At 47.7% G+C, this 22,537-nt stretch overlaps 1 protein-coding gene across 1 annotated transcript in view; it reads right to left on the minus strand.

Moving 5' to 3' along the window:
• The window catches only part of Slc39a11 (solute carrier family 39 member 11), a 407,103-nt gene that overhangs the window by 136,033 nt on the left and 248,533 nt on the right, over positions 1-22,537 (minus strand). Inside the window, exon 6 of the mRNA XM_051158984.1 lies at positions 4,617-4,787. Coding sequence (XP_051014941.1) covers positions 4,617-4,787 — 171 coding nt within the window. The remainder of the gene's footprint in view (positions 1-4,616; positions 4,788-22,537) is intronic.

Genomic DNA, 22,537 nt, shown 5'->3' on the forward strand with positions numbered 1-22,537 from the left:
TGTGGAAAGTCTATCTGAAAACCCAGCATCTTGGGGAATGTCAAAGCTCCACCTAAATTTTTAATAAACCATAAAGGATGGTGTGAAAAAGGAGACCTTTTCCAAGGCAACTGATGCTGGACAGGTTCTTTTTTGTTTTGTTTTTTGTTTTTTTTGTTTTGTTTTTCGAAACAGAGTTTCTCTGTGTAGCCTTGGCCATCCTAGACTCACTTTGTAGACCAGGCTGGCCTCAAACTCACAGCAATCCGCCTGCCTCTGCCTCCCGAGTGCTAGGATTAAAGGCATGCACCGCCACGACAGGCTCTTAAAATGATCCTTGTCAGGGAGCATTGCACAGCTGACAAGAACTGTGGGTGAGTTCTCCTCTTCAGACTAAAGCAGAAACCAGAGACAAGAGAAATGAACCCTGCTGGGAACTTCAGAGTGATGTAGTCTTTTTATTTTCCAGACAGGACCTCAGGCAACTCAGGCTGGCCTCAAACTTGCTATGGGGTTAAGGACAACCTTGAACTTCTGATCCTCCTACATCCACCTTCCAGTGTGCTGGAAATACAGGTGCATACCACAATGCCCAGTTTATGCAGTTCTGGGCATCAGTCTAAGGGCTCCAAGAATGCTAAGCCACCACCGGCTGGCTGGCTAAGCTGCTCCGGAGCAGCACCCCAGCCCCCAGAATGTTATATTCTGCACTTTGACCCTCAGTGATGTCCTACAGCACCAAGGGTTGAGGGAGCAGTCATGTGCTGTTGCTGAGATAAAATGCCTCTATGAAAGCAACTTAAGAGAGAAGGGCTTATTTGGGTCCATAGTTTGTGTGCATCTGTCCTGACAGGGAAGTTAGATGACAGGAGCTTGTCGTATCTGGTCACATAGACCCACACGGAAGCAGACAGGGTTGGAGGGTTCTGCCTAGCTACTTAGTGTATTCCAGGACATACCCAGAAAATGGCTTTTAGGGTGGGTCTCCCCACTTAAAAGAATGTAATCAACACAATCCCTCTCAAGTGTCTGGAGTTAAAGGATACCTCACAGATGCAACTGGGGTTTGTCTTATGGGCAATTCCAGTTGCTGTCACATTGACAATTTATACTAAATACTGCAAGTGTCCAGGAGTCACACACAGTTTACCCCTGTCGTCAGACTCAAACCTGTGTACCCAGCCCTCTGCCAGGCTCTCCCCTGCCTGACAGGTGCCAAGCCCCATAATCTCAGTTTTCATCCTCCTAGTCAGTTCCCATCCTCTTCCTAGAAGATCTTTTTTTTTTCTCTTCTTAAAATTTATTTATTCACTTTATATCCTGATTGTAGCCCCCTTCTCCTCCCAGTCCCCCCGCCATCGCACATCCCTCTCCCCCATTCTCCCCCCTCCTCCTCAGAGAAATGGGAAGTCCCCCATGAGTACCATCCTACTGTGGCACATTAAGTCGATGCAGGACTAGGTGCATCCTCTCCTACTGGAGCCAGACAAGGCAGCCCAGTTAAGGGAATGGGATCCTTAGAGTCAGAGAGGGCTCCTGCTCCAGTTGTTGGGGAATCCACGTGAAGACCAAGCTGACCATCTGCTACATATGTGCAGGGGGCCTAAAACCAGTCCATGCATGCTCTTTGGTCTGTGAACCCCATGGCTTCAGCTTAGTTGACTCTGTGGGTCTTCTTGTGAGCCCTTGACCCCTTGGCTCCCTCAATCGTTCTCCCAACTCTTCCACAGGACTCCCCGAGCTCTGTCTGATGTTAGGCTGTGGGTCTCTGCATCTGTTTCCATCAGCTGCTGGGTGAAGCCTCTGAGAGGAGTTACGCTAGGCTCCTATCTACAAGCATAGCAGAGTAACATTAATAGTGTCAGGGACTGGTTTTCTCCCTTGGGATAGGTCTCAAGTAGGGCCAGTCTTTGGTTGGTCATTCCCTCAATCTTTGATCTATCTTTATCCCTGCATATCTCGTAGACAGGACAGATTGGGGGGGGGGGTCAAAGGTTTTGTGGGTGTATTGGTATCTTTATCCCTCCACTGGAAGTCCTGCCTAGCTATAGGAGATGGCTACTTGAGGCGCCAAATGCCCTGCTGATAGGAGTCTCAGCCAGGGTGACTGCCATAGACTTCTTAAGAAGATCTTAACTACAACCCAGCCCCTGTAGCAGGTCACCTCAGAGCCTTAGGGTTCCCTCTGGCCCAGATCCTCTCATACCTCCCAGTCCACCCAGCCGCAACCTTAATGGAGCATAGGAAGATAGTGCAGGTATGCTATGTGTGAGCAAGGCTCATCTAGAAGCAGCCTGGTACCCAGAGCATCCTTGGAAAGCCTGCCTCTGAGGTATTTTCACATCCTTTGAGGAAACAGAGACCGCTATGGCATCCATGAGCCAGTATTCTCACTGGACCTGGCTCTGAGCCCATAGGGTAGATCTTTATTCATTAAATTGGGTAACAAGAGGTCTTGGATATGGGACTATATCATGGCTGACAGGATGACATAGGTAACTCTGCTTCTGCAATGATCAGTATTTTGCAGGCTGGAGGAGACTAGGGAGCCCTCAGACTTCCACTGGGTAATTTAAGACACTGTGAGACTCATGACAAGAGCCCCCCAACAGTGCACTCCATTTAGGTCATCTCTGTGCATATAAGACTCCATTTGAAGACAGACTACATGAGGAGCTTTAGAAAATTAACTAAGAATCTGTACACCTGACCCAGAAAGGGCTGAAGTGCCAAGAAAAAAATGGCAGTGAGACAGGCAGTGAGGCTATTCTAAGAAAAACTGCCAGTGTGTGATGACGCGATCAAAATTGCTGTAACTATGCTGAAAAGTACTAGAGAAACACGTTTCTCTCCTCTCTGTGAAAAAGCCCAGCTTAAAAGTGGTCGGGCGCATAGAGTTTTAGGCAGATTCCACATGTACTAAAATATAATAACGTAGACAAGGCCGCACATGGCATCTCTCTTTTTCACAACTAAGAGAACCAAGTTCTCCAGAGGAATTGCCTCATCCTGGCTGTGTTCTCTGCCTCTGCAAAACTAAAGGAGATGGCAGGACAACAGCTACATGGGTCTTAAGAGAAAAACGTCGTCACTCTAGAGAGCCTTGGCTGGCTACACCATTCCTGTCGCAGACAACAGATGGGCTCTGTGAACTTGGTGTGGATCCATAAAACAAATCATCTGGGACGGCCCCTAGGGATGGCGACTTAGCATGCTCGATTTTCAGCAAACTACGGATGGGAACGGCTAAGAACTCAAGACCCACAAGGCCACGGTTGAAAGACCCGAGGAGCCTGGCCCACACAATGGCCCCCCATCTGTCACAGGCTCAGAAGGCCTGGGCCAACAATTGTGTATGTGTTTTGTAGAAATCTCAAAAGAAACCAGTTGGCGATTTAGTCCCACTTCATCCATGAGAAAAACCAAACAGCATCTGGAGATAAACCTGTCGTGGGTGGCAGAGCTAGAATCCCTATGTGTCCCTAGCAGCTCTGAATCCTGCATTTATTTATTTTTCTTATTGTTGATTATTTTATGCTTACCCATGTCTTCCCCTTGCTCTAAAAGAAATACTAGCATTTAAGTAAAGCACCAGTATGTTTCCCACCATTAAATTGAATGCAAAGACAGCAAACAAGTCACTCTGTAATAGGAAAAGATCAAAGATCGGTAAAGCTCTCAGACAGAGGCCCCTACAGAGAAAGTGAGCGAAACACAAGTGTTAATCGCAGCAGAATTCCATACTGTTTTCTTGTTATATGTGTGTGGTGGGGTCCATCTTTGTGGGGTGTGTGTTTGTGTAGGGCCCACATGTGTGTATGTGTAAAAAAAAAACCTAGCGATCAACCTTAGGTGTGGGTTCTCACTCTGTCCGTTTAATTTATGGTGACAGGATCTCTCGCTGTCCCAGAACTCACTAAATCACTGCTCCTCAACCTGTGGGTCATGAGCCCTTTGGGGGTCAAATGGCCGTTTCACAGGGTTGCTGAAGACCATTGGAAAACACAGAGATTTATATTATGATTCATAACAGTAGCAAAATCATAGTTATGAAGTAGCACAAAAATAATTTTAGGGTTGGGGGGGGTCACTACAACATGAGGAACTGTATTAAAGGGTCACCTTAGGAAGGTGGAGAACCACTGCATCAAATAAGCTAATTTTGGGGGCCAGCAAGCCCTGAGGATGCTCCTGTCCCCTCCTCCCCAGTGCTGCGATGACAGGCACACACCACTGCATCCAGCTTATTGATTCAAGTCTTGTGGACGGAACTTGCACTTGCACAACAAATGCTTTCCCGGCAGAGCTGTCTCCCGAGCCCCAGGATTCAGTATGTCTTACAAAGCATCTGTCAGAACTGGGGACACCTCGCAATCACAGGAATCACAGAGGTGACAAATCTATGTTCCATGAGATCCGGTACCAAATAGTAAAGAAAAAGACCCTTGGATGGGGAGGTGGAACACGTAAAGGCCACTAGAGAATAAATCACCCATAGCACAGACTGGCCTCCGCTCCCCTCCAAGTAGGGCTCATGTCACTACTGACAGCTCCCCGTGTCCAGCCGCACAGCTGTGTGGACAATGAGAGGCTCCACCCTCAGGCGGGTGGTGAACAGCCCCAGGACCAGTCCTCACCTGGGATGTTGTGTATGGTGATGGCCAGGATGAGCAGAGCAATCCTCCTCCAGCTGCTGACTGCAGACTGTGCTGAGTTCCCTTGCATGGGCGCTGAGAGGGCAGTGCCCTCAGGGAGGCCAGCAGCTGCCACCTTCTTCCTCTGGTATACCTCGCCATTCTCACTCTTGTCTGTTAAAAAAAAAAAAGGAACGGGGAGAGAGGGGCTGTATAAATGTGTGCACTGACCACTGGGCAAGCCACAGCAAGGAAGCCTCCAAGCCAGGGACCGTCCCACATCTCTTGATGGTTCAGTCACTCCCTCAGTCAGTCGTTCAGCAAGCACATAAGAACTAGACGCGCTGTGCCTGAAATCTAGGTTCTAAGAAGGGTAAAAAAAATGGCCACCGAAGGAGGGATGCTGAGAATTGGGAAGGAGCACAGGTTGTGGAATCAGGGCCATCATATTTACTTCAAGACCCGCCCACACACCAGCTGAGAGATGCTTGCTAAGCAAGAGTTTTCGCTGTAATTTCCTGATTCAAAACAGTGGATCAAGGAAACATTTCCTGGAGGTCAAGGGGTTGTACGGAGGAAGAGAAGTCCTGGGTGCATGAGTGTTGTTGACATAGACATGGTTCACTTGAGCCCCATGGGAGTGGTCAAGTCTCCCTGGGTGAGTCTCAGAGGGACCCCAAAGCTTTCCTGGGGCCTGAGTGTGAGTGTGGATAGTGTGTGAAGAAAATGTCCATGGAAGCTCCCTCCCACTCTACCCCGGCTCTGTCACAGGCAGAGATTAGATTGTTTTCCAGTGCTCACTAAGAGCATGGCAGCCACACATTGACTGCACTTTGGGCTCATCCTTTCAGGAGACTTACAGTGACGCTGATTATTCTAATTCACTTTCTGTCGCTGTGATAAAATACGTGGACAAAAGGGAAACTTAGGAGAGGAGTGGGGTTACTTTAGCTCACGATCCTAGTTACAGTCCATTACTATGGGGAGGTCAAGGTGGCAGGAATTTAAAGAACTAGTCACATCACAGCCACAGGCAAGAGCAGAGAGCGATGGATGCACGTGTGCTTGCTTGCCTGGGCTCAGCTCCACTTCTCTACCACAATGTCTAAGGAATGGTGCCACCCACAGTGGACTGGGTCTTCCCAGCCAGCCCAACATTAATAATCTCTCTTTGGGACACTCTTTCCAAGTGATTCTAGCTTGTGTTGAGTTGACAATCAAAGCTTCTGCTGCTGCTGCTGGTGGTGGTGATGATGGTGGTGGTAGTGGTGGTAGTGATGATGATAATGGTGATGATGTTGATGATGATGTTGGTGGTGATGATGATGATGGTGATGATATTTTGTGGTACTCAAGATGAAGCTGGATAAGAATGTGACACTGAGCAGCACCCTGCCCTCCTAGGGGGACTGGGAGCCCCACTTTACCCTCACATGTGTTCAGGGTTGGGAGATCCCTGACTGTGGCAGATGGCAGGAGGTTCATACTCTGGGTCTCTGGGTATGACACTATAGTCCAGGCCCTTGACTGAGGGTGACAGAGACCTCAACATTCCTCCTTTCCATACCATCTCCACTCAGGGAACTTCCTCCCAAAACTGGGAAATTCCTGCTACAGAGATGAAACCAGGAGAAGAATGTCCTCAAATCCAATTCAGGTAACAAGGGGGCCGTGGCCCAGCAGGTGAAAGTACTTGCTGGTGAAGCCCAGCAATCTGAATTTGATGTCTAGAACACACAGTGGAAAGAGAGAGAGCTGACTCCTGAGAGAGCTGTTCTCTGACCTCCAAGCTGTAGCCTGTCTGTGTGCCCCACCTCACCACTGCCATATACTACTAATAAATTCAATAAAATTTAAAATAATATAACAAAGAACACTTCTGGGGTCTCCTGCCCCCTCACTGTGTGTATATATTTGATCTAATACCTTCATAGTCACACCAGGCTAGTAGTTTGTCTCCACTGCTGGGATGCTGACCCTAACAAACAGAGTACCGTAGGGCTGGAGAGATGATGGTTCACGCCTTAGAAGAACACAAGTGTGGTTGCCAGTACCCATATTAGGCAGCTAACAACTTCTTGTAATCCCAGCTCCATGGGATCTAGTGCCCTCTTCTGGCCTCTACAAGCAATCACACTCACAGAACACATGCATATAATTAAAAACAAACAAACAAACAAAACAAAACAACACCTCCTTTTAAAAAGAGAAAGACACCAAGGCCTGGGATCCTGTCATCCCTGTAAACCAACAGATGACACCTGGAGGACACAAACCTGGAGCCATGAGCTGAGCATACTGTGTCTGCTATCTGGGACACAGCTGCCCCTGTAACATGACAAAGCCCTGAGGCCCTCTCCATGGTGGTGTAGAGACTCCGGCAACCACTTCAGAAAGTACGACGGCAGTCACAATCCACTCTGCAGCTAAGCACGCACAGATGGTCTGGAAACGTGACTGCGCCCTCAAGGATTCAAGACACATCTAGGGAGGTGAATTTGGAGCTAGCCTCCTCTTTCATAGCCCATGGGCCCGGCCACACGAGGACACAGATGGTCTTCGGTCCCTGAGAGGAGGACTGGTTGGATCAAATGGGCCCAGTGATGGAATCGCAGGCCTCCGATGAATACAGCGATGCTAATTAACAGATCACCAGCCATGAGAGAGTGTGACAAACCCCCTCGATCTCGCTGGAGATGAGTTCATTAAGATAACACAGCAGGCAAATTCTTACCTACTGAGTGCACACAGCTTCAAATCCCTGACAGAGGTCTTTGCTTCTAAGGCCCTGTTACAAAACACAGTAATGAGTGGCCAGGGATGTAGAGTGGCTATGTCCTGGGTGTGTATTAACAGCATCAACAGGCAAAACAGAAGTGTGAGAGAAGAGGGCTGGGGGCACAGCTCACTCAGTACAGCAGTCACTCCGCATGCATGAGGACCTGAGTTCAGACCCCCAGATATCTCGTAAAAATGGGCAAGAGGCTGGCAAGATGGCTGCCAAGTTTGCTCCCTGGAAGACACATGGTAGAAGGAGAGAACCAGCTTCCTGAAGTTGCTCTCAGCCCTCCAAATGCACACACTACATTATATAAATAAATGTAATTTTTAAAAAATTTAAGTCCAGCAGATATCTGTAATCCCAGTGAGAGCGTGATGGGACACGGAGAGAAACAGACTCCTAGATGCTCACTGGCCAGCTGGCCTGGCCTAACCCACTGGAACACCAGGCCAAAGAGAAAGCCTGTCTCGAAAAGGTGGGTGATACCCAAGGAAGGACCAAAACCCACACTCATCCTCTGACCCCTCCACTTGCATACCTGCACATACACAAGCATGCACACGCATGCATGTGTATATGTGCACCATGTGCATACAGAGCCCATGAAAGCCAGAAACTCCCTAAAACTGAAGTTACAGATGGTTCTGAGCCATCATGTGGGTACTGGGAACTAAACCCAGGTTCTCTGCAAGAGCAGTAAGTGCTCTTTAATTGCTGATCCGTCTCTCCAACCCTCAGAATCCGATTCATAACAGAGAGCATTGTTGCAATGCATAGTCACAGCTGAGCCCCCACATTAAACTGATTCTCAGAAAATAATAAGGAATGGGAAATATCAGTAGATTCTCTTTTTCAGCGCTGTCTCCTTGTGTGTATGCAAGTCAAAAGAATTAAAGGTGGGTGGGCAGCATGTGTCTGTAACCAGAGTGCTGAGGGGAATCTCCAATGCTCAGCAGCCAGCCTAGCTGAATCAGTGAGAGCCCCTACTAAACACACATGCACCTACAAATGTGCCCACGATACACATTACATATAACTACATTAGAGAGCCTGTGCCAGTAAGATATCCCCATACCCCAACACAGTTTCCTTCATTTGTGTCCACCCAGGCCCTTGTCCAGCTTAGGAATGTGGATCCTGTCCTCTTCCATTTTTGGAGTCAGAGTTGTCACTGCAAGGAGAGTGGATAAGAGGACCACAGTCTCAGCCATGGAGCCACAGCTCTACCAGTGTATTACTTTTCTATTGCTGAGATAAAACACCATGGCCAAGACAGCTTATAGAAGAAAGCGTTTAGTTGGGCTTACAGCTGCAGAGGGTTAAAGTCCATGATGGAGGAGAGAAGGCGTGGCAGCAGGAGGCAGAGAGCATGCTGGGAATGGCGCACATAGTCTGAAACCTCAAAGGCTGCCCCCAGTGACACACCTCCTCCAACAAGGCCACACCTCCTCATCCTTCCCAGAGAGTTGTACCAACTGATGACAAAGTAGTCAAACATCTGAGCCTGCGGTGTATGTGTCATTCAATTATTAGCTTCATTCAACAAATGCTGCTCCTGTGCCTCAGGTTCCTCGCTATAAAATGTACGTGTATAATCATATCCACCTAGTGAGATTGGTTCCAACAACTGCATTATGGAAGAATGTGGTGCCTGGCTCACAAAACACACAATCCACGGCCCCGTTTTATATCGTGCTGTTGCCCTTGAGTGTGTGGGAGCACCTTCTACATTTCTCAGTCTCTGTGGTTCTTTGTTTAATGGTCCCGGGGCTTTCTGCTTAGTTCTGAGCCAATGATTTGCCAAATTATTTCTTTTCGATTCAAGCTATTACTTTTGCTTCTCTGAGGACTAAAAGTTGTAGTGACCATCTCTTGCAACATGGAGGCACGTTTTTCAGTTCCTTCCCATCCAGAATGGGCACCTATCCTGGGAAACACTGTTTCCTGTGTGACATGAGGCATGTGGACCTTGCTCATAAACAGAGCCTGTAACAGAGCAATGACAGCACTTGCTGCTCCTCCGGAGAGCACTGCTTGGTTCCCAGCACCCATGTGGGCAGCTCAAACCACCTGTACCGTAAAAACTCCAGGGGACACAGACCCTCTTCTGGCCTCTGTGGGCAGCCGTACTCACATGTGCATACACAGACACCTAAACATACACACATGCATAAAAGAATAAAAATAAACAAGCAGGAGGCCATTTCCCTTCATTTGTCCATTTCACTCTTTCTTGTTTCCACGCCTTCTTCAAACGAACCTTGGCCTCTAATAGGGAGAAGGCTTCACGAAGATGATGAGAAAAACGAAAGTCAGTTCTTGGCTTTTGCTCTTCTGGGGGCCTGAGTCCAGAAGGCTTAAAGGAGAAAAGGGATTTCCACAAGGGTGACATTGCTGAATGACTCTCTTTAGAACGCGTTGGGTGCTTGAGCTGTGGCCAACTGTCAGGCACTGGGCTAGGGGGAGGGGGGAGAAGGGGGGGAGGGAGAAAAAAGGGGTCAGCTGCACGGTGACAAGAACCTTGGCCTATCATTTGTCAAGAGACAGTAAAAGGAGGAGAGGACACTATGGGCGTCTGTGTCCCGCCAATCCTCTTATTCCCCTAACTCTTGCCAGGCCACACCAAGAGGGCCCTCGGATCTTACAGAGTCCTTGGACCTGATGACAAAGAGACACAGATGTAAGGTTCTGGTATAGAAATCGATGTCGCAACGTTCATCCAAGTCTCACTGATTGGATGCAAACTTTGGGTTGAAGGGACCACAACAGGACTGGGTGCTATCCATCCACCTTGCCATGGGGACTCACACCTCACTCAAAACAACATCTATGTGCTTGTTTCTGGTCACAAAACGAGTAATGCTTGCTGAAAGGAATTGTGGGAAACTGAACAAGCACGCAAAAGACAATGCAAGCCACCGCGACCTCACCGACTAATAAGTAACAACGGAGGTGGGCGCCCTCCCTTCTGTGCATCCTCATGCGGTTACACTGGCCCCTGAAACATCACATTACATGATGGCAGCCTGCTCTCGGCTCCCATTAAACACAACAGGAGAGATTCTTCTTATGATTAGATATCCTTTCAGGCATTGCCAAGCAATACAGAGTAGCCCTGGCTTTCTCATACCACTGGGCACTGAGGCTGCTTCCAAACTGTTTCGTTATTAAATATCATCGCAAACACTAACCTAAGCAGTCCTTGGAAGGAGCAGGGAAATGGTGCCATTGACAGCACCATGAGCTGCATTTTGTCCCTCTCACTGGCCATAGCTCAGTCAGTACTGGGTATTTCTCACAAATGCATTCGTCTACGGGCAAGCGGGTACGCTACTTGCCTTAATCTGCATCTCCTTGGCTGTAAGGAGAGCTGCCTATCACTTGCCACATTTCATGCCTCTCTTATGATGTGCTGTCGGCCTAAATGAGGCCTCTTTAAGTAATTACCACGTGATTGGCTAATTCCTTACAGTCAGGTAATCTTCCCGTGATCCACTTATGTCTGTCAATGACTGATGAGGCCTGGCTGGGAGCAGCAGGGTGTAAGTATAAACCAGACAGGTGCATCTACCTGGCTGAGGGAGACCTCCAGCAAACCATCTCAATTTGGTTTTGGCTCCTTCGGAGCTTTCTGGAGATCATATACTACCTTTTCTAAAACTGCTTTTCTTATGACAGTGTGCACTAAGAGCTCATTATCTCTAGTCATTTTATCTCTTAATACTGAGACATCACTCCTTCTGGAAGTGGGGGGGTACAGGTGTCCTACACACACACACACACACACACACACACACACACACACACACACACACACAGTAGCCCTAGGAGCTTTAGAAGAGTCACAGCACTTTTGCAAACGATACAGCAATAAAAACTTATTGTAAACAGGGCCCTTGCTAACAATGCCAGACACAGAAAATAAAAAGCAGGTGGCTGGGTATAAATGAATTTTAGACGAAGAATTTGTTCATGTAAATACAACCTAAGCACTGAATGGGAAAATAGTTACACCAAAGTACATATTTATTTTTGAAATTCAAATTTAGACACTGTATTTGTGCGTGAGTGTGTGTGTGTGTGTGTGTGTGTGTGTGTGTGTGTGTGTGTGTGTACACTCACTTATGCAGGTGCCCGTGGAAGGCAGAAGTTGATGTCAGTTGTCTTACTCAATCGATTCCAGCCTTTTTATTTATTTTGAGACAGGGCATCTTGGGGACCTGAAGCTCACTGTTCTGGCTAGACTGGCTGGCCACTGGATTCCTGGGATTTTCCTGTCGCTGCCCCCTCAGCCCTGAGTTTTGGGGTTCTGTTGCATGCTGCAGCATCTGGTTTTTGTATGAGTTCTGAGGGTCAGGACTCAGGTCCTTGTGCGTCAGCAGCCCCTCCCCAGGCTGGCATGCTGCATGTTATCTGGCACTCTGCACTGTGCCCAGTCAAGAACCCAGGTGCTACAAGGAACAAGGGTGGGGAAACCAATCCACTCTACATTGAAAGCAGGCATGCACTTGTGTCTACCTGGAGCCTATTAAGGATGCTCTTCCTGTGCTTTCTAGGACTCTGGGCAGGAAGAGATCCCACTGGAGACCCAGGAGACTTTGTGAGAAGAGAAACAAAGTATTTATGCTCTGTGACTGACTTCTGGGCAGAAAGACATCTGGGTCCCACCCTGGAGTTTAAGAAACACAATCAGAAGTTTATTTACAACGTTTTAACTACAAAGGGTATTTCCATCTATCACTCCGGAGAGCACCAGCCACCCGATGATGAGGGTCTGAAGCTGCCGAGGCAAGGAGACGGCTCATTTGATTTCCTGGTCTTCTCAGGCAGTGCATGTTTTGACAGTCACCGAAGCCACCGCAGCTGTACCTTGAACACTTATGAATAAGCAAATGGGTTGTCATAATTGGCAGAAATTAAATGTGCAGCTGCGGAAGAGGCAGGCTCACTATTAAGAAAAGATTTCTCATCCATTAAGCAAACCACTCACTAAAATGTTCCTCATTCCAAAGATCCAGGTAAAATAATTTCTACTTTCAGGCAATAGAACCATAATATCCAGTAATATTAAAAGCCCATCTATCAGACCGGCTGTTCTGTGCTAAAGGGACATGCAGCTATCTCATGGACCTGGATTCACTCCCGGTGACCTAGCTGTGATCTCAAAACTTCACCCTGGCCTCAGAGAGTCCTCTCTGCTGCTCTGCAGCCCACCTCGAGCTAGGATGCCTGGTACAAGAACCCCCACATGCAAAGGAGACCATCACAGATTCCAGGGGTCCCAGCAGCAAGATATCTGCATCCAAAAAAGTCCTTGCCAGGCTGGGGAGATGCTCAGTTGATAAAGTGCCTGTCATTCAGCCAGGAAGCCCCAAGTTCAAATCCCAGCACTTTTGGGCGTGCTGGTGTATGCCTGTGCTGGTTGGTGTTTTGTTTTGTTTTTCATCAACTTGACACAAGCTTCAAGTACCGGGCGGACCTCTGCCTGACCCTTCTCCACACCAGGCCACCATGAAGATAGTGAGATTCTTCCCCAATACACAGGGGAGGGGGAGAGGACAGAAACTTGAGATCAGAAAGCAGAGGCTGGCGGGATAGCTCATTGGTTCAGAGCTGGTGTACCATTCTCAGCGCCCATATGGGGCAGCTCACACCGCCTGTAACTCCAGCTCCTCTTCTGGCCTCTGTGGTTACCTGCACACATATGCACAAACGCATACAATTTTTTTTTTATTTTAAAAGGAGTTTTTTAAAGACCAGGAAGTAAAAACGTAACTGAGTTTCCTTGACAGAAATCACCGTTTTCTTGCCTCAGATAAAAAAAGAAATCCTTTCTGAAAGGATTTTTGCTCTCATAGCACTTGGGAAACTAAAGAAAAAAAATACAACCATGGCCGACAGAGTGAGAGAAAAATAAATTTCCCAAACTAAGGGAGGCATTCCTTTGCCATCCCTAGGCCTATCTATCAAAAACACCCCTCTATTTTTATCTCCCACATCCTCCCCTGTTTTGTCAGTTCATCTTATCACCATCTTTCATCATCCATGAAAACTGGCAGTTCCTCCAATCAAAAGTTTGCCTCCTGTACAGAGTGCCCCATCCGGTAGGCCACAGTAAAAATGAAAACTGTCCTGTCCAAAGCCACATCCATCTCAAGAAAATGAGACGACAGTTAGAGGTCTTAAGGACCTAAAGCCCCAGAGACGGTGGGTGCTGGGTTTATGAGTTTCCTTGTGGCTCAGGTTGTAAACAGTGGGTGCCACACGTGGTGAGATCGATGGAGACAATAGAAAAGAAAGCAAAGAAATTCGTGGCCCAAGCTGGAGGCTCTGCCTTCTGTTTCTGCTCCAAGAAGGCTGAAAGGTACATGAGAAATCAGCCAGCACCTCGATTCAGCAGAGAGAGGCCACTTTGACTGCCCATGGAGAAACAAGGTCCAGTCAGTGGAAGAAAGTATACTAGCTAATGACAGGCTATCTCTTGGTGCCCTGAAATACTATACATTGTTTTCCTTTAAAGTTCATTAAAATAATTTCTTTGTTTCTTTTTTAAGTGATGAGGCTTCACTGTAATGCTCTTTGTGGCTCCAAGCTTCTGGGCTCAAAGTATCATCATGCCCCGGTGGGCCAAGTAGTGGCAGTCCACGCATATGGCAGTACACCTGGCTAAAATGTCGTATTAGAGAAAGTTTAGAAAACACTGATGAGCACCACGAAAAACTAAATATCATTTACTACCCATTGGTGACTTTCCTTTTAAAGAGTGGGACAAATTGTAAAGTTTATAGACTAGAGCTAGGGAAAGGGTCCAGCCAGTGCAATGCTTGCCCTTCAAGTTTGAAGGACTGAGTTCAATCCACAGAGTCCACATTAAAAAACAAAACAAAACAAAAAAACCAGCGGGGCGTGCTGATCATGGCGTGCACGTGTGATCGCTTTTCAGGGAAGGTAGAGATGGAAGGGTCGTCATCCCTAGGGCTTGCAGATCTGCCCCCTGAGTCTACTTGGTGAGTCCCAGACCAAGGAAAAGATGTCATCTCAAAGCAAAGTCCACAGAGCCTGAAGAATAGCATCTGAGGCTGACCTTTGACCTTCACATTTAGGCGCACACACATACTAGATCTGTGTGTGTCCATAGGGACACACACGTGATTCGTTCTGCTGGGCGTCAAGAGGTGGTTTTCTATGGAGCTGAAGTGTGATCTATGATCATTCTCCTGCATCGGCAGTTCCCAGCTGAGCCCCCGTCAGCACCTCGCAGTTGGGGAGCAAAATGAAGAGTTTTGAGGGTCAAACCCCAAACCAAAACTAGACGTTCGTTTTCCTTTTCTCTTGTGAGTTCATGGTCCAGATGATTTCAAAGTCAGGCACAAACAGCTACCTTTCAGCCCTCTTCAAAGTCCTGCTGCTTAGAACAATAAAAGCGAGCTAGACAGGAATTATAAACGGCCACTTAAACAATTGGCCAAATGTTGTTTGAACTTAAAAGGGCCAATACATCATGTTCTGAGGCATCCGTGGCATAAATGTTACCCTGACAAGTGCTTTGGGAGCCTGCCTTTCCTTCTCCAGGCACAGCTTGAAGGGCATATTAAAAAGAGAGTACGTGGGTGAGTGACTGAGTGTGTGTGTGTGTGTGTGTGTGTGTGTGTGTGTGTGTGTGTGTGTGTGTGTGTGTGTGTACATGTACCAGGGCAGGGCCAGACTTCTTTCTGCAGCCTGGTTTGTCATTACATTTACTAGTTTTCAAGTGCATTACTTACCAGCTGTGGCTTAATGTCTACGCCTTTCACATGCACAGACATTCCAAGAGAGAAGTGCAAGAGCAGGTTTTGCGCTGGATGCTGTCTGCAGAGCTTGCACGGTGGTGACTGGCACACTGTGATTATTTGAATATTTGTAGCAGGAAGCACGAAAGCCAAATTGGGGGGGGGGGTGGCTGTTTCCTGGGAAAGAGGCCATACACCCACAGGGAGCACTCTGCTCCTGATTTCAGGGACACTGCGATCTTCTTTAAGGTTAAGGATGTAGATTACAATGTCCTATTTTATTGCTAGAACAACATTCATATACACAAAGATCTACTTCATGGACATATTCAAAGGTCAGCCAACTTTTTTTTTAAAAAAGGTCCAGATCACAAAATATTAGACTTTGAGGGTCATTCTGGTTTTGTTGTAACTATTCAACTGCCTGTTGTAGCACAAAGACATTCAGAGATAATGTGTGGGTTGTTGTATCTGTGTTTCGATAAAACTTTATTTGCAAGACCAGGTGGCAGCTCAGACTGGACCTATTGCTGACTCCCGACACAGACGTCTTAAAGCAGGACTTTTTGAATAGCTCCTTAAGGGTCCTTATCTTATGCTCACTAGTTGAATTACTCCAGAGTCTTTCAGATCCCCAAGTAAGTTAATTGCCTAGGCCTGCCAAAGGCCAGTGCCGCCAAATGGACAATGCCGCAGGAGGTTTGAGGGGGGAAGTCCTTTCCTGGAGCTGAGGAATGTGCAGTGGGCGGGGCCCCTGTGTCCTTCCGGTGGAGCAGCAGCCAAGACCAGGACACTCACAAGCATCCCAGGGTTGGATGAGCTCCTGGCTAATCAGCAGGGAGCTCAGAAGGGAAATTAGCATATCACCCAGATGCACATAATTTACACATCAAGTCGCTAAATGTTTGTGTCGAGAAAAATTTGTTTCCTTAATTAGCTAAATGCCCCCTCCCTGCAGTATTTTCATACTATTAATGTAATCAGAGACTACCTCAGACTATGCAGAGGTAAACATCACACAAGATGCTAGGGAAGAAGAAACACGGAAGGGTGCGGGGTCCATTTTCCATCTCGTAAGAATCGCACACCTGCGTGTTCTTCATGAACAGAGCATAGAGGCAAATGGCACTGAGAGACTCTGCAGGAAAAGCCACTGGGGCTGAGGGCCACAAGGAAGGATGCCCTACCTTCTTCTTGAGGCTGCTCCCTAATTTATAGTTTTGTCCTGACCTTCTGATCTGCAGATGTGACAGATGCGCGGTCTTTCCCTTGCCTGGAATGGAAAAGCTTCTGCCAAGTCTCCTCTCATCTTTATGGAGAATCTCCCTCCCTCCCTCCTTCCACACCTCTCTCTCTCTCTCTCTCTCTCTCTCTCTCTCTCTCTCTCTCTCTCTCTCTCTCTCTCTCTCACACACACACACACACACACACACACACACAGGCTGATAATATAAAATAAAGTAATATAAATCTGTAAACATAAACCTACATATATTTCCTCTTTCTTTTTGTCTCATATACATGCAGAGAGAGGAGACAGACAGGCAGACAGACAGACAGACAGGCATATGCATGTGTGTTCACATACTGATTATGACTTGGTACAATGTACAATTCACTGGTGTGGTAATTCTTCTAAATCCTCTCCTGGGGACTCTCATCGAAGCAAGGAGCAGTGGGTCGGATGGGCAGGGGTACAGACAGAGCCAGCTGGCATTGCTGCAATGCTAGCCAGTGGCATCCAGGTCTCCCAGAGGACACAAATCACACAGTTCAGTGAAGTCACAGGAGGCTCCTCACACCTTTGTCCTCTGTGTCTGCTTTGATTTCTCACTTTTATTTTTTTCCCCCCAGGTAATTATTGAAGGAAGCAGGAAAGAGTGTCTCTGGGGCCTGAAAACCAGGATCCGTCCTCACTGGTTGGTTTTTAAGATTTTATTTTGCAAATAGTAATTTTACCAACTAATAGGGTCCAGTGTACCTTCACTTTCAGGCAGCTACTACACTGCTTCTCCCCGCCCCCGCAACATTCATAGTGGATCCCCCACTATTTTCTAGTCAAAGGTCTTCAGGGACATCAACTGACCCTCTAAGTCTCAGTTTCCCCACTTGCTGTTAGGGAATGATGTGACTGGTGCAGTAGGCCTCTGTGGAAGCAAGGGAGAGGACCCCCCTCCCCCCGCCCCGCCCCGCAAGGCTGGGAACAAAGCCCCGTTCTCTGGCTTCCACCACGAACCTGGAATGGATTTATAAAAATACAACAAGAGAGACCAACAGTCCTCCAGCACACCTAATCTATTCATAACTGAAATCTACCTGTGGTGAAGGAGGAAAAAAATTGGAACAGGATTGAATTTGGTACAGAGTTGTCAAGTACTATTAAATCCCAAATCTCCATGTTAGCAGAGGAGAAGCGCAGTTTGCCTGTAATGCGGACATGCCTTAAAATTCCGCAGTCGTGTTGACATTTTCAACTTTCAGGAAGGATTACCTGCAGCTGAAGATAATAGAGACTTCCCATCAATAACCAGAGGAGCGGGGTGCCCTTTAAGGGGCTCTGTATTACTTTGGAATACAAAGTAGCATTCCTTTATCTTTTCTTTCTTTTGTTATTTGAAATAGTAGATTTATTCTTCTAATTAAATTTACTTAGGGTAACACTGATACATGTTTGTACTTGCTAAAAATGTGTTCTGCTCAGGCAGATGAGCACAGAGTGGCTCAACTGTATCCCTGGAGCATGCTGTCTGGATGCCTACCATCCTACTGTGGGTGCTAGAAAGATAGACAGATACACTCAATGATGGACGGATAAGACGGAGCAGGGGTGGGTGGGTATATGGACATATGTACGGAAGGACTAATGGATGGATGGATGGATGGATGGACGGATGGATGGATGAGTGGACAAATAGACAAAGGATGAATGGGAGGATATATAAATGCATGTGGATGGGTGGATGGATGAATATATACATATTCATGTGTGCATAATCTATATAATATAGATTCAGTGCTATTTTATTAAACCAGTCAATTCCTATTTCTCTGGCAAATTTCTAAAACTCATAAATCATACATGGTTTTTGAAAAACTTCATCCTGAACTGGGACTGGACAGCTAATTTGTGGGAGGAAAAGGCACCACCCTGTGGTCAACGGATTTGTCTATAACATGGGCAAGAAGGAAAAGAGCCAAGAGAACCGAGAACCTCGTTTCTGGGGAGTAGGGGGGAGGGCACGGGACTCAGCAGCCTGTTTAGACTGCGGCTCTCAGCAAAGGGGACTCATCTCATCACGATGTTTTGTGGACTTGAGGCTGCTCCATTTTTAAAGGATGCTATCCTTTTTTCTTTTCCTTTCCTTTGTGGTGTGTGTGTGGTACAAAGTACATAGCGCAGGGTACATAGGTTGTGTGTGGACACCTGTACATGATGGTGCCTGCAGCTATGCACACTTGGAGGCTAGAGAAGGGCTTTGGTGTCCTGCTTTTTCATTCTCCACTTCATCCCTCCGAGACAGGGTCTCTCACAGAACCTGGAGCTAGGCTGGCAACCAGCAAGTCCCAGCAATCCTCCTGTCTCCACAGGAGACAGCCCCTGTAGTGCCAGGGTTGTAGGTGTGTAACTACGCGCATCTTTTTACATGGGCTCTTGGGATTTGAACTCAGGTACTCAGGTAGCAACTACTCTTACTTAGCCATTGTCTCCACCCCCCAATTACACAGTTTCTATTCCCACTACTGCATACAGTGCTGAGATGGTCAACTGACCTGGCGAATGCACCACCTGGATTTTGAAGCCCTCTGCTCTCTGACCACAAGCTGTGGTTGAGAAGGGAGCTGGCAGGCAGGCAGAGGTATCTTGGGCTGACCTGATATTTCTTGAGCTAATGGAGCAAAGAAAAAATTGGTTCTGAGAGAGCAGAAATAAAAGAAATTAGGAATCCAGCCGAGTGGGACTGAGGGAAATTAGTGTGGGGACAGAAGAGGCCGCCCTGATGCTCCGGAGTGGACGACGCCTGGTGAGAGCGCTGCAGTAAATGAGGCGGAGCAGAAACAGCGTCCCCAGGCTGCTCCTTCTTGGACAGGGACACACCAAAAATAGGAAGCGAAAACCACCCAGCGAAGATGGAGAGGAGGAGCCACATGGCCACGGAGAGCTCATCTTCCCTTGGCTTCAGAGAAATCCACAACATCCAGCTGGAAACAATGTGGTGTTCAAAGGAACCTTGGCTATGTTCCCATGTGTATAAGAGTCACAGGGCCAAGCAACTGAGGGATAGTTATAAACAACCCCCCCCAGACACACAACTACACACGCACAACCTCCATACACGCACACACACACACACATACCACACATACATAAACACTACACACACAAACACAACACACCACACACACACATACAAACATAGCACACACACACAAAGACCACACACACCATACATACACACACACACCACATACCACACCACACACACACACACACACAAAGACCACACACACATACACACACACCTATGTGAGGAGTCAAGTGCACATTCTTGGAGTCTCCACATGTTCCGGGCACCCTGGCTATCACAGTCTGGAGGACAACAGTCAGGAAGCACCTCGGGAACCTGTTATGAATGCGCTCTTGCAGCCAGGCGTGCTGGTGCACACGTGACTGTAACTCTATTACTTGGAGGCTGAGGTGTGCTGGTCACAAGTTGAAGTCAGCTGGGCTATAGGACCCCCATTGTGACAATAGTGATCTCCTAAGAGCCCAGGACTCTTGCCAACTCTTCCCTAGGACTCTCCATGAGGAGATCATGGCCTCAGCTGCTTCCGTTCCCTAAACGACCACAGCTTCCCTGCCCTTAAGAGATACAGCATGGCAGGCTGGAGTAGAGAGGTTAAGTAGTTGGTAAACCGCCTGCCTCACAAGCACAAAGGGCCCAGTTGGAAATGCTGGGCATGGTGGTGTGCCCTCCTGGCTCCAGCATCCTGGGAGTAGAGACAGGACGATACTCAGTGAGCCCCAAGCCAATAAGAAGGCTTGCTTCAAAAAATAAAGAAGTAGACAACACCTGTGAGTCACTGAGGCTCTCCTCTGGCCAGCTGCCCACCCACACTCCTTCCTGCACACACAAACCAAACGTGATTGCAACCTGTGCACACACACAGGATGATGGACTCTACGACCTCCCCCAGTTACAGCCAGGAAACCTGGATGGAAACAAGGGCCATTAGAGTAAGCGTCTGGAACCCTCTTTGAGAACCTTTGTCCCCATGGACTCACATCCTGGGCATCTGTGTGTGCGTGGTGAAGGGAGCCAGCGTGGTGAGGAGAGGGTGCTGCCTGCAGGGTGACCTGCTGTGTCTCCTTATGAAGTTCCTGGACCATTCCTATGCAGGTGAGCAGGAATGCCATGTTCTGTCCGACAGGGCTGCATGGCACATGTCCTGAAGACACAGAGCCAAGGGACCCTCAGAAATAGCTAGCCCTGATCTCCCACTGGTGTCAGTCCCATGGAGCCACCAGGGTCCTGTATCTACTGAGAAGCCAAGAGCTCATAGACTATGCATTGCCAAAGACAGGTAGAGGGGGTGGGGGTGGACTTAGTGCACAGTGTGCTTGCTGCCATGGCAACCCATGATCAACTGGGGATGGGGAAGAAGTGCTTTGCTTAATTGAAATCCGGGGCAATGTTGGAACGCAAGCCCCAAGGAAGTGAATGCCGGATTAGATCTTTCTCTTGCCCTCTCTCTCCTTTCCCTCTCACTCATGGCACGAAACACAGCTTTAACCATACAGCCCTCTCCCCTTTGGTCGCCCCCAAACACTTCCAGACACCTCCAATAAACCGGAGACTGTGCTCCTTCTTCCACGGCACACCGGCACAGCTAACTATGACTTTCCCAGTCTACTCCCTGTTCTCTGGTAATAGTAACCTGGCCATCAAATTTTTTTAATGTTCTAGAGACTAAACCCGGAGCCTTGTACTTGCTCAGCACACACTGTACCCTGAGCTGTCTTTAGCCTTCCTAGGGGATTCTGTCTGTTGAAGGCCTTAGACAATGTATTAGCCTCCCCACCAACACCTCCATGCCTCTCTGGGACACTCAGCCATTCGTGGTAAACAATCTCTTGCCTTACTGAGGCAGAGAACCACCTGGAGAGTATTCAAATACAGATTCCCAGGCTCCTGCAAGTCACAGGTGGGCTATAACTTCTGGGCTTTACTCTAGCGCTCGGACAACTAACTGGTGTGGCTAGCTCAGGAGTCACCCTCCGTGGACCGGGTAGCTTTCCCACAGATGCATCCTCTGCAAGGCAGCCTGAGTTTAGGTAGCAGTGAAGTCCAGGTAAACCTTAGCAAATGAAGCACTGATGGCTGGGAAAGTAGCTCAGCCGACAAACTGCTCGCTGCACAAAAGTGAGGACGTGATCCTCAGCACTCAAATAAAGAAAATTTAAAAGGTGGGACTGAGTGCAGTGAAACCCCATAACTCCAGCGCCAGGAAGATCCATGGAGCTTGCTGGCCATGCAGTTGAACTGGGGAATGCCAGCTACAGTGAAAAATGTTATTTCACCAAAAAGAGGCAGAGAAAGACAGTAGGAGACATCCAAAGCTGACCTCTGGCCTGTGCCTGTGCTAACAAAAGAAAAAAAAGTTTTGCTCAAAAAAGGACTGCATTTCCTAGTTCTGCAGTCTGAGGTTTCCACTTTCCTTGTGGGTTGAACACATTTGCAAAAGTTGGTTGAGATTAACCTGACTCTAAAAGGATATTCCAGAGCCTTCTCTACGAGAATGCTCCCACAACAAGGGCCCTGGAGAGCTGAAGGAAGACACACCCAGTCACACCCAGCAGAGAACGGCCATCAATAAAAAGTTCCAAAGCCTGGAAAAGATGCTCTGAGGGTAAGGGGAGTGAAGAGGCAGAGAACTGTGACCTTTCTATGATAGACTTGCCATTTAAAATGTAATATACAACATGTCTTGCCTGATTAAAACTCTGCAAGAAGAAGTAAAAACTATGGAAGGACCGTGTGTCAAAAACTGAAAGCAGATACATTAAGAAGAACCCACTAGAACTGAAAAACCAAACCCACAGGCATTTAAGTCTGGGTGACTGATGACTAGATGACTGGGTTGGGCACTTGAGGCCCATCGGGTGAGGTAGAGCATGGGCCAGCAAGACAGAGACTCTGTGATGCATACTATTAACGTGAAGGCAAGACACGAGGGAGATAAATAAGGACACACTGTGTGTCCAACAAGGGCAATACAAGAAGAAAACAGATGCCAGAAGGGGGCAGATTTAAAGATTAATGAGACGGTTGCTAAATATTGTCCATGAATAATTATCTCAAAAGGTACACACT

The sequence above is a fragment of the Acomys russatus genome, chromosome 16, assembly GCF_903995435.1.
Source record: "Acomys russatus chromosome 16, mAcoRus1.1, whole genome shotgun sequence".
Taxonomy (NCBI): domain Eukaryota; kingdom Metazoa; phylum Chordata; class Mammalia; order Rodentia; family Muridae; genus Acomys; species Acomys russatus.